Source organism: Myxocyprinus asiaticus, chromosome 6 (assembly GCF_019703515.2).
Source record: "Myxocyprinus asiaticus isolate MX2 ecotype Aquarium Trade chromosome 6, UBuf_Myxa_2, whole genome shotgun sequence".
Lineage (NCBI taxonomy): Eukaryota > Metazoa > Chordata > Actinopteri > Cypriniformes > Catostomidae > Myxocyprinus > Myxocyprinus asiaticus.
Window position 1 is genome coordinate 6,497,270 of NC_059349.1, and position 12,335 is coordinate 6,509,604.

A 12,335-nucleotide genomic window follows, 5' to 3' on the forward strand; every position below is an offset into this window, starting at 1 on the left:
AAACATTTTTTTAAATTCTACTGTGAAGCCATCCGGCCCTGGAGCTTTTGAGTTTTGCATATTTGAGAGAGCTACATTAAGTTCTTCTAAATTTAGAATTTTCTCCAATTTTGCATTATCATCAAAGGGAATTTGGGCCATTTTAATGGAATTAAAAAAAGTTAAGTTCGGAAGGACTCTAGTCAATTTCGGATGAATATAGGGCTGTATAGAATTGTTCAAAAGCTGAATTGATTTCTAATTAATCCTTTGTGACCCTGCCATCATCTCTATGAATAGATGTTATAATATTTGTAGTTGAATATTGCCTTATTTGTTGTGCAAGAATTTTCCCAGATTTGTCTGTGTGTTCATATAATTTGGAGTGAGATTGAAGCAGAAGTTTGTGTCTGTTCAGATGTTATTAGATCAGTCTCTCTCTGTGGCTTTGTTCTTTCCTTAAAAATTTCAGGTGAGAGCTTGATTGCAAGTTTCAAGTCTAATTGTTTTATCTGATTAATGAGATCATTTAGTCGCCGGTTTCTTTTTTTCCTTTCCCATGATGAGAATGAAATTATTTCCCCCCTAATATAAGCTTTTAAAGACTCCCAAAGTGTAGCTTTGCTGATATCTGGGGTATCATCCATAGATAGGTAAAGATCAATTCTATTAAGTCCACAAAGGTTGAATCGGAAAGAATTAAATTATTGAGGTGCCATGTCTTCCGAATTGGTGATTTGGGAAAAGCTCATTTTAATACAACTGGACTATGATCTGAAATTACAATAGATTCATCTTTAGTCAGTAACAGAAGTTAAAAGTTTATCATCTATTAAGTAGTCGTCGATTCGTGAATATGAACAATGCACTGAAAAAAAAAAACAAACAAAAAAAAAGAGAACTGCTTAAGATTTGGATATAAGAAATGCCAAGGATCGGAAAATGTATACATCTCCAAAAAAGTATTAATAAACATGGCAGATTTAGTTATGCTGTAGGGCGTTTTTGAAGACCGATCCATAGTGGGGTGGAGCACACAGTTAAAGTCTCCTCCTAGGATTAATTTATGTGTAGTCAAATTGGAAAGACTGGTTAAAAAAGATTTTATAAACGATACATCGTCCCAACAAGGGGCATAAATATTGGCTAATATTAGGGGAACATTATATAATGAACCAGTTACTATTACTGATCTTCCGCCTCTATCAGTCTGAACATTACCCACGTAAAACGGGGTGTTCTTACTAATAAGAATCGCGGTCCCTCTGGATTTTGACTGGAAATCTGAGTGATAAATTTGCCCCACCCAGGATTTTTGTAGTTTAAAATGATCAACTTCTATTAAGTGAGTTTCTTGGAGAAATGCTATATATGCCTCCAGTCTCTTTAAATGGGTAAGGATCTTATTGCGCTTTATAATGTGGTTAATCCCTTTCACATTCCAACTCAAAGTTCACTGTAAGTGATCTGTTATTATGTCCCAGGATTTACAGCATTGTTTAATGGGCGAAAAACTGATGTGTCAACCTCCTTCTGAAATTTATCTATCAACTGTACACAATAGCACATATATACATGAACAATTTGAATGTCGAACAAACACCTTGACCCCAACTCACCCACCATGCTGCTCCCCAAACTAGAAGCAAAAAAACATCCCACATGTAACTAACCTTCAACATTCCCAAACGCTTTGGAATTCTAAGCACTCAGCATCCAAAATATCCTTTAACACACAATTTATTTTTATTTATTTTTGTCTTGTTGAGAAGAGAGTTTCATAAGACAATCTAGACTAGTCTCAGGGGTCCTGATAAACTATTCAGAAACGCGTGCATCCATTTTTGGTTTGATATGCTGATCAAAGTAAGCCTCTGCCTCCGATGGTGATTTACAAGAAAGTCTAGTGTTATCAAAAGTGAAGCGCAGATGATGGATGCCATTCGAAATTCCCACCTGCTTTACCTTGATTTTCACAGAGTTAAAGGCAGCTCTTTTACAGCTAAGTTTGGCATTCATATCTGGGAAAATATGGACGCGTGCGCCAAGTTCACCGCGCTTCCTGGAGGCTTGGACAATCTTGGCATTATCGGAGAAATAGTGCAGACGAATGACCATTGCTCTGGGTCTGTCGCCAGGACAGGGCTTCGGTGCGATGGCATGATAAGCGCAATCTAACACCACTAATTGAAGATCAGGCAGATTTTCACCTAGCAACTCTGAGAAGAAGCCAGACATGAAGTCAGTAGGCCGGCCATTCTCCGCATCTTCAGGTATGCCAATTATCCGCAGGTTTTGGCGACGACTCCTATTCTCAAGGTCTTGTTGTTGCTCTTGCAACTTCTGTATTTGGTCTTTCAAAGTTGAAACTGTGGTTTTCAATGATTCTAGCGAGTCGTGGTGGGAATTGAGTGTTGTTTCCATGTTGTTCAAAGTATCAGACATAACAGTTTGCTTAGTCTGATTGGAATGAATTTGCCCTGCTATCTCCAGTTGTAGAGCATCCATTTTGTTTTTGACCTCCGATCGAAAGGTTTGACAATCAGTCCAATCTCTGAACGAAAGCTCGCCATCTCTGTTTTGATGGTATCTGCCATCTGACTGCGGGAGGATATCAGTTCAGTTTTAACCAACTGAAGGAGTGTATTGTCCTCTGGCATCAAAGATAGCTCTGCAGGGTTGTTACTTGTGCTGTTAGCAGCAGCTTCCATGCTAGCTTGCTATAGGTTTGGCCCATCGAGCTGTCTGTCTTGTCGATTTTTTTCATGTTTTTGCTTGTCATTGTGAAATAAGTCGGTTGACCATATATGAGGGGTGTTATTAGGGACAACATTATCCCTTTTCAAAGTATACTTAAACGTATTTTAGTGCAAATAAAATGAGATTATGTGAGGGTGCAGGCGAAACGCGACTACCTCCTCATTTCGCCTCCGGAAGTCCGATTTTATGACTTTTATGAAAAACATCTAGCGTACTGACTGAAGTTGTTACTAGGGATGCACAATATATCGATGGACGATATATTATTGGCCGATAACTGGTAAAATCAAAATATTATTAAATCGCACTGATAATGGAATTACTGCAGATATTTTTGCCGATAATTGATTGTGGTATAATTGCTTGCCTGCGGCTTCTTTGCTTCAGGCAGGGACTCGGGCAGTCTCAAGCATCAGTGCATGTGTGCACAACGTGTCAGTGTGAGTGAAAGACAAGCTCATGTTGCCCTGTGAGGATTATTTCAACATCTCTGCACCTTGTTACATTGTTTTGGGGCTGGTTTTAGTCATCTGCTTAAAGTAACGATATGTCATTTCCCGTATTCTGATTGTTTCGAAGCAATAAATGAAAACGCGACAAAAACATGTTATTGTAATGCTGGGTTCTTTGAGTGGAAGAGAGGAGACGCAGGAGTAAGTACTTTCAATCTTTTAATAACAATTGCTGGAGTGGAACAAACACTGGAGTGGAATAAACAAGAAAGCTAAACATCACAAACTAGTAACGCAATGTAACACTTCAAGGGCTGACAAAGGAATGAACACAACAGGGTGTTTATACAAACAGGGACTGGGTCAGGAGGCGGAGCCACTGGGGAGGGGTGAGCAGAGCCGCTGTAAGAGGAGTATCTGGGGCGGGGCTGTGGAAGACTCTGAGGGCGGAGCCAAAGGAAGCAGAGTCATGGAAGGTGGAGCCGTGAGAGGCTCGAGGGGCGGAGCCATGTAACTTGGTGCCTGGAGAGTAGCCGACGGCTCGAAGGGCCAGGGTGAAGCCGAAGGTTCGGAGGGCAGAGGCGGAGCTGGTGGGACTGAGGGCAGAGGCGGAGCCGGTGGGACTGAGGGACCCCGGAGAAGCTGATTGGCTGAAGGACCACGGTGGAGCCAAAGGGACATAGAGCCGAGGTGGGACAGAGGGAACGAAGGATCAAGGCGGAGTCCAGAGCTCGGAGGGTCTAGGCAGAGTCGGAGGGTTTGAGGTTCCCCTTGACCATAGTTTCACAGGGAGCGAAGGTCAAGCCAGTGACGTGGGAGGAGCCGGCAGACCAGGAGGAGGAGGAAGTGTCCTGAGTGGAGCCAGTGGAGGAGGAAGGACCAGGGTACTAGACGGAACTAGTGTGTCCATGATGTTGGGTAGATCCGGTGGAGGAGGAGTACACTAGGTGGGCATACGGGTGGGAATGGAATCTAGGACAATAAGCTCCATGAAAGCAGGCTCTGGGACAGATGGGGCTACAGGTACTGGCTCTGGGACGGTCGAGGCTACAGGCACTGGCTCGTTGACCGTGGCAGACGCGGGCGCTGGCTCATTGACCGTGGCAGACGCGGGCGCTGGTTGTGGCCCAGGGTTCCCGCCATAATTCACAGCGTACGGAGGGTCTTCCTTGTGGGTCGGTAGAGGTGGGAGGAGGTGTAGGGACAGCGTGGCTCAGACATATTCCAAAAAGGGAAGATTCTGCACTTGCGGAAGGGCTGTGGGATGATGGACGTTCAAGCCCATTCCATAAATGACACAGAGGTAGAGGTCTGAGACAGTGGTGGAAGAAATGAGTTGGCAGAACTTGGTGGTGTAATCCAGGAGAGGAAGGTCTTGTCGAAATAAATTCATAAGTGAACCGGTCAGCTCCATGACTCTTGTAGGTCTGGACGTGTAGGAGAGAAGGATTATAGAGATCGCTTGAGTAGAAGGTGGAGAGGAATCACGGAGAGTCTGTATTCTTTGTTATGTCAGTCCTTCTGTAACACTGGGTTCTTGGAGTGGAAGAGAGGAGACGCAGGAGTAAGTACTTTCAATCTTTTAATAACAATCGCTGGAGTGGAACAAACGCTGGAGTGGAACAAACGCTGGAGTGGAACTAACACTGGAGTGGAACTAACAATAAAGCTAAACAATAGTAATTGCTGGAGTGGAAAAAACTAAGCTAAACATCACAAACTAATAACACAACATAACACTTCCAAGGACTGACAAAGGAATTAACAAAACAGGAAGGTAAATATACAAACAATGACTGATGATGGAATGGAAGACAGGTGAGGAGGATTGGAAGCAGATGGAAGTGATGAGGTCAGTGGATTCTGGGAGATGTAGTCCAGAAGAAAACTTCAAAATAAGAGTCCTTGAAGAACATGAGGGAGACAGACTGACAGTTACGTGGGGGCAATAATTTTCATTTATTACTTGACAAACAAAATGTAAGAAATTGCACATCAATAATTATAGAACAGCATTGCGAATAAAACAAGTGCAATCACAACAGTACATTTATCTTGAAATAATTCTCACAGAGTGACTTGAGATGGCTAAAAACACCAGTTTGTGAGTGAAATGAATGTGCTTGTTGTATTTTACGAGTTGAGACTTCTCTAATGTTATGACTCGTGACTATTCGATCTGAATGATGTTACCTATTCCAATTATGATTGTTGTGTTCACTGTAAGGGACTCGACATGGAGGCGAAGGTAGAATCCATATGCAAGAAGTTTATTACAATCAGCAAACAAATCCAAGACACAAGGCAGAGACGTAATCGTTGAAGCAGGCAAAGTAGTCGTTACACAGGTAATCAGTCCAACCAGGCAAACAGAGAAAAACAGTAATCCAATATCGGTAATCCAGAAAGCAGGCACAATGGTCATAACAAGTAGGCAATAAACAGGCAATGAGAATAACGCTTGGTAAGGCAGTGAATCTGGCAATACTTCGCAAAGTCACAATGGAGAAGCATGGCTATTTATAAAGTATAAACAGGAAGTCACCACAGAAGAAACGGTATAGTGTCAGTATTCGGGAGAGGGCTCCCACTGGTGGTTGGCTGAAGGGTTACCAGCCTCATTCGTTACATTCACATTTCATAAGTTATATAGTGGAAAGGTCAAAGATGAGCACTGTAACAAGCATTTGTGATTGAGACACATAAGCACAATGCAAACACACACAATCACACAAACCACCACTTCACTCGCTGTTTGACTGTAAAGGCCAAAATATACTTTGGGTGTCTGCGTTGCGGATTGCTCCGCGCACAGTATGTGTGACACAAATTGCATCATCAGCACAGCAGCGTGGCTCAACCCAAATCCTCATCTGTACGCATTGTTTGTGCATTGGCCATTGACTGTACTGAAAGAGTGTCACAAAGCAGTTGAAGTGCGCATGCGTCGAACGCGTTCCCATTTGTTCATGGTCAGAAAAGTATACTCAAGGCAACGTGGTTGGCCGGCCACGATCTGTTCCGGAACATGGCAAAATGAAGTATGCCCGGGCCTTTAGAACCACGGTTTTCAAACTGGGAGGCATGCCTCCACAGGGGGGCGCCAGTGCACATCAGGGGAGGCACGGAGATTGATGATAAATTCACAGAGTAAAATAAAAAAAGATAAATAAATACACTAAAAACTTATTGTGAAGGTATATAGCTTAAATTGATCGTAGTCCAGCTTAAGAGACCGTAACTCTATGACGTTATAATACTGTTAAATGTCGAGATCACGCATATCATGCAAGAGTGCATCCATGTGCGAGCGCAAATTTCTCCACTCGCACGTGGATTTCCTTCACTCTCTCGCACAAAACTGGACGTGCACTCTCAAATATATACGCTGCTCTATGAAATCTCCCTGCTCTCACTCGATTATAAAGCCATATAGCTCTGCAGGAAAATAGAGGAAAACACTAGAGGAAAATACCAGATAAAACTTCAAACAAGTGTCCAGAATGTACTGCTGTTTTTAGTGGTAGATAGATATTTTTTTTTACATTTACTTGGCTACTGTAAAGGCCTATACAATATATTGTATGTATATAAATCTGCAAACATTTTGTCATGGGGGGACTTATGGTTTAATACTTTGAAAACCCCTGTGTTAGAATAAATATTACACCATGTATAAAGGAATTATCCGTGCATCCCTAGATGTTACATAAATATGTGTTGACCCTGAAATGAACTTTGCTCACAATGACAATTTTGAGCAATGTTTTTTTAAATGAGTCTTTAGACTACTTAAATGAGTAAAACTCTCCCCACATGAAGTGCAGTGGTATGGCTTCTCTCCAGTATGCAATCTCTCATGTGCTTTCAGGGTTCCTGAGTAAGAGAAACTTTTTCCGCAAAGAGAACACACGTAAGGCTTCTCATTAGTATGAGTTGTCAGGTGTAACTTTAGATGTGATGTCTGCTTAAATGTCTTTCCACACTGATCACAGTTAAATGGCCTTAATGCAGAGTGACATTGTAGATGACTTGTGAGATGGCCTACTTGTTTGAAACTCTTTCCACACTGAAGGCACGTGAAAGGCTTCTCTCCAGTGTGAATTCTCATGTGAGTCTTAAGATCTCCTTTTATTGAAAAACTCTTTCCACACTGAAGGCAGGTGAAAGGCTTCTCTCCAGTGTGAATTTTCATGTGAACATCAAGATTTCCACTCTTTGTGAAACTTCTTCCACACTGAAGGCAGGTGAACGGTTTCTCTCCAGTGTGAATTCTTATGTGGCAATTAAGGTTTCCTATATGTATGAAACTCTTTCCACACTGATGGCATGTGAAAGGTTTCTCTCCAGTGTGAATTCTCATGTGACGCTCAAGGTCTCTTTTAACTGCAAAACTCTTTCCACACTGAAGGCATGAGAAAGGCTTCTTTCCAGTGTGAAGTTTTAAGTGAGCGTTAAGGCATTTTTTTTGTGTGAAACTCTTTACACACTGAGAGCAGGTGAGTGGATTTTTGGCACTTGTTCTTCGAGATCTTTTCTGTGAGAACTTAATTTCAATCTTTGATGCACTAACAGATTCTTCACCAGTGATTAAATTATCAAATGTATGATCCTGATGGTGTTTCTCCTCCACGTCATTCTGTTCTTGACTTTCTTCTTTTACTTTTATCAAGTCTGAAATGAAAACATTAAAATTAAGACATTACAAAAATTAAAAAATACAATTTATTGAACCCATATTAAATGCCAGTAAGCAGCAACGGCCAAGTCTCTACTTTGTGATATTTGATAGGCTGAAGGGTAGTTTAATTGTCATGAAGTCAACTGTAATTTTACCACTTCTGTGGCATTCTTACTACAGCTGCCAGATCTAGTGAACTGTAGGAAGCTTTGTTACCTCAATGTTCCTCAAAAGTCATTATGAAGAATCAAGAATGGACACCAACCTCTTTGTTCCTCAGTATCTTCATTTTTCATTCTGTGTGGTTCTGGATCACTCATGTTTTCACTCTCCTCTTTAACAAAGTTCATTTTTGCAGTAGTATGTCAGTAGACTTCAGTGGTTACACTTGGAGTTGTTCCTCTTTGTATACCACCTTTCTTCACTTGTAGGATAATGGAAATAATCACAGCATTTATTGGTGAATTTCTGTAGGAGCGACTTCACTACAGAGGTGAATCATGATCGATGTGTGTTGTGGAAGAGCAGATCTGCCAAAAAAAAAAAAAAAAAAAAAAAAGGGGAACAAATTTCTGAATTTTTACAATAACTTGTAGGAAGTGCAGTTAATTCAAATGAAATTTGAAACATCTATGTATGAAACAAGGAAACTTTATGACCTTAGATTTATTACAAGTTTGTAACAATGTGGATGCGATAATACACCTGATGTTACATAAGTTATGCTGTCTTTTCCATGCACATTCTTCAAAAACCTTTAAAGGGTGCTGTTTCAGCACAGCTCAGCTCTCACAACAGTTTTGAAAAATGCAGAATAAAGTGGCCATGGCAGAGACTAATTTGTTAGAGACGGGCAACTTCTATTAAAATGAACAGGAGAAATTGAAACAACTGTCAAAAGATGTAGAAAGGATGTCCCACCTTACAGATAAGAGAGACAAGCACCTTTTAGATGCAGACATCGTTCCCTGCAGCTGAGTGGACTGACTTGCTAAAAAAAGACTTTGGCCATAGTCAGTAGTGGAGTGAGAGGAAGGGGGGGAGAGAACACTCGACCATCCAGACCGTTTTAAAATTAAATAAAATAGAAATAAAATCTGGTTTGATCCTCATGCACATTACAACGAACAAACAATCTGTTTGAACTAATAACACACAAATTATTGTATTGTTCTTGTACACGTTGAATACATCATTCAAACGTACATCATGTAGGTTGGAAAAAATGCGTGAACCCCTAATTTGATGTTGTCAAAAAAATAAAAAATAAATAAATCAAAGAATCAGGAGTTGCCATTCAACTAATGAAAACAAATTGGAGGTGTGGCTAATGCTACTTTACCTTATGCTATTCACAAGAAGCATCTGCTGATGTGGACCATGCCTAGCAAAAGAGAGATCTACAGTCAAGAATTGTTGCTTTGCATAAAGCTGGAAAGGGATGCAAAAGCGATCTCGAAGAGCTTAAATATTCATCTGTCCACACTTAGACAAACTGTCTTTAAATGGAGATGATTTAGTACAGTGGCTACTCTCCCTAAAAGTGGCCGTCCAGTTAAGATGACTCAAAGGGCACACCGCAGAATGCTCAATGGAGGTAAAAAAAGAACCCTAGAGTGACAGCTAAAGACTTGAATGAATTATTGGAACTTAACATTGTGCAGGTCTAATCCGCAGCTACCAGAAACATTTGGTTGAGGTTATTGCTGCCAAAGGAGGATTGACCAGTTATTAAATCCAAGGGTTCACTTTTTTCATAGCACTGTGAATGTTTAATGGGATGTGTTCAATTAAGACATGAAAGATTATAATTGTGTGTTGTTAGCTTAAGCACCAACGTGTTAGTCTATACTTGTGACTTTGATGAAGATGAGATCTAGGGCTGTCACGATTATTAAATTTTGCTGCTGATTAAGTGTCAAACAAATAATTGTGATTATGACAATTAATTGTCTGTTTTAGGACTATGACAATTAATTGTCATATTTCTTAAGGTGTGCTTTTTTCTGCATGTGTGCTTCATATACCCTAAGAAGTAATTTGTACATATTTAACTTGAAATATATAGTATAAATCAAATAATAAAAAGGGATATGCAATTTGATTTTAAGGCTTTAAAAAATTAAGAATGTCATGAAAAATAATGTTTTAAATATCAAAATATTTCTAAATACTTTAAGTCTCTCTTTCTGGTCAACTTTAGTTTTGGTCAATTTTACATTTACACTGTTTTTTTAACTCATATTTTACATATATATATATAAATATTTAAAAAAAAATCACAAATATGTTTTATATATTTTATTATATTTATATAATATTTCACTATATTATGCAATAACATTTTTGTCCTAATTTCTTGAATTTCACACATTATTTTAATGCTCTGATTAAACCCTTGAGCTATTATTTGTCATGAAGCAAAACATTTTTTAAAAAGATTTAGTTTAATTATTTTATCACTCCAAAGAAATGGAGAAAGTGTGCGTCTATTCCATCAGAGCGCCTCACGCACTCTTCCAGACAGGAGCTGGTTGATGACCAAGGTGCGGCTCAGTGATGCTCAGATTCGGAGATCAACTGAATGACAAACAAATGCAACGTTGATGGCATTTATACAGTACATTCGATTAAAATCCCCTTATTTGGCCATTAAAATATTATTGGAATTAGAATGCCCAATAATTTGAGAACGCGGTTAGATCAAATAACCGCGATCAGACGGTTATTTAATAATCGAAGCATAATCGCAGCAGGCCTAATGAGATCATATTTTATGACCATTTAATGCAGAAAACCAGCTAATTCCAAAAGGTTCACATACTTTATTGCCACTGTATTAGCCAGCTCCACCAGATCAAGTTGACAAGTGGCCAAATGAATTACCAGATGTGTATACTGCCAGGCAGGTTTGGCAAGTTCTTCAGCGCTCGCAGAAAATATACTCTACACCCATTAGATGGGCCAATAATTATTAATGTCAATTTAAGGGAAATGTCGAAACCAGGATAGGTGAGTTTCAAGAAAACAATTAGGCAGGATGGGAAGCTGTTCGAACCTTCATTTGAATTGAAACCTGCAGAGGTTAATTAGGCAAAAATTACCTCATGTATGCAGACAGGTGAAAGTGTTGTAGAGTATGAAGTATGCTCCAGACAGACTTGGCAGAACATGCTGGTTTGAATGACAGCAAGGACCTTGACAAGGACACTGGCATACCTCTTAAAACTGCATTTGTAAATGGACTACAACCTGAAATTTCTAGAGCCAGAACCTTATAAAAGCTTTTTTATTCAACATGGAATGGATCTCCTCAAGGGGGCTGCCATGTTAGGATCACATGACCAGCTGAAAACTATTCACTTAAAGGTGCACCGATTTTTCCAGTGATTTTCAGGTGTTTCAGGTCATTTATTAACATAAATCACCAACCAGGTGAGGGGAGTTGACACACACATTAGCACCTGTCAGCCAGAGGTGAGAATCACTTCACCATCAAGACCTGCTGAGTTAATGGCTTCAAAATTCATTTGTTTTGTTTGAAAAAATAATTCTCTCAGTGAGGCAGGGTCTTGTGTTCTCCTCAAGTGACCAATGCGCTTCTTTTACTGAAGAAATGTTTTAATGCACAGAGATGTTCAATTAGGTTCAAGTCCAGGCTCTGGCTGGCCACTCAAGGACATTCACAGAGTTGTCCCTAAGCCACTCTTGCGTTGTCTTGGCTGTGTGCTTAGGGTCACTGTCCTGTTGGAAGGTGAACCTTCTGCCCAGTCTGAGGTCCTGAGCACACTGGACTAGGGCTGCAACTAATGATTATTTTAATAATCGATAAAAAAAATATGACATTTTATTTCCTGTATTTTATTAAAATATATTAAAAACAATTTTGAACAGAAATGATAAAGGGCTTAAGGATTTGGTTCAATTTACATAACTCACAATCTCTCACAAAACATTGAACAAAGTCTAAATCATGAAAAAAGTTAAGTTTGAATTTATTATTATTATTAGGGGTTCAAGTCTGAAGAGCTAGAAACCCTATCGTTTTTGTCAGGATTTTTATTAGGGGTTCAAGCCTAAAGGGCTAAGTTTCAGCAAAGTCCCAATATGAAAAATTATTAAAGGAATTTTGAACTTTTGATTTAATCGCCAAACGGTACACACCAAGTACGTAGTGGGTGTGGCCACTTATCGGCAAATGGTACGTAGTGGGTGTGGCCACTTTTACTAAAACGGTTATAACTTTTGAACGGATTGTGATGTTATCACCAAATTTGGTACACTTATGTATGGGGTCATTCTGAGGACACACATACAAAATTGCATGCCTCTGCCTCTTGGTGGCGCTATAATAATTAAACTAAAATTAAAACTATGGAACCATTGGTCCAATGAACATGAAATTTTGCAAGCAGTGTCTTTGTCCAAGGTGCCATCAGGGTATATTAGGCCAGTTGCATCTC

At 39.8% G+C, this 12,335-nt stretch overlaps 1 protein-coding gene across 1 annotated transcript in view; it reads right to left on the bottom strand.

Annotated features, from left to right (window-relative positions):
* Window positions 1-12,335, bottom strand: part of LOC127442175 (gastrula zinc finger protein XlCGF57.1-like) — a 57,614-nt gene that overhangs the window by 33,283 nt on the left and 11,996 nt on the right. The window contains exons 2-3 of the mRNA XM_051700017.1: window positions 8,138-8,402; window positions 6,981-7,865 (exon numbers count right to left, since the gene is read on the bottom strand). Of these exons, the coding sequence (XP_051555977.1) occupies window positions 6,981-7,865; window positions 8,138-8,222 (970 nt within the window). The 5' untranslated portion in view covers window positions 8,223-8,402. The remainder of the gene's footprint in view (window positions 1-6,980; window positions 7,866-8,137; window positions 8,403-12,335) is intronic.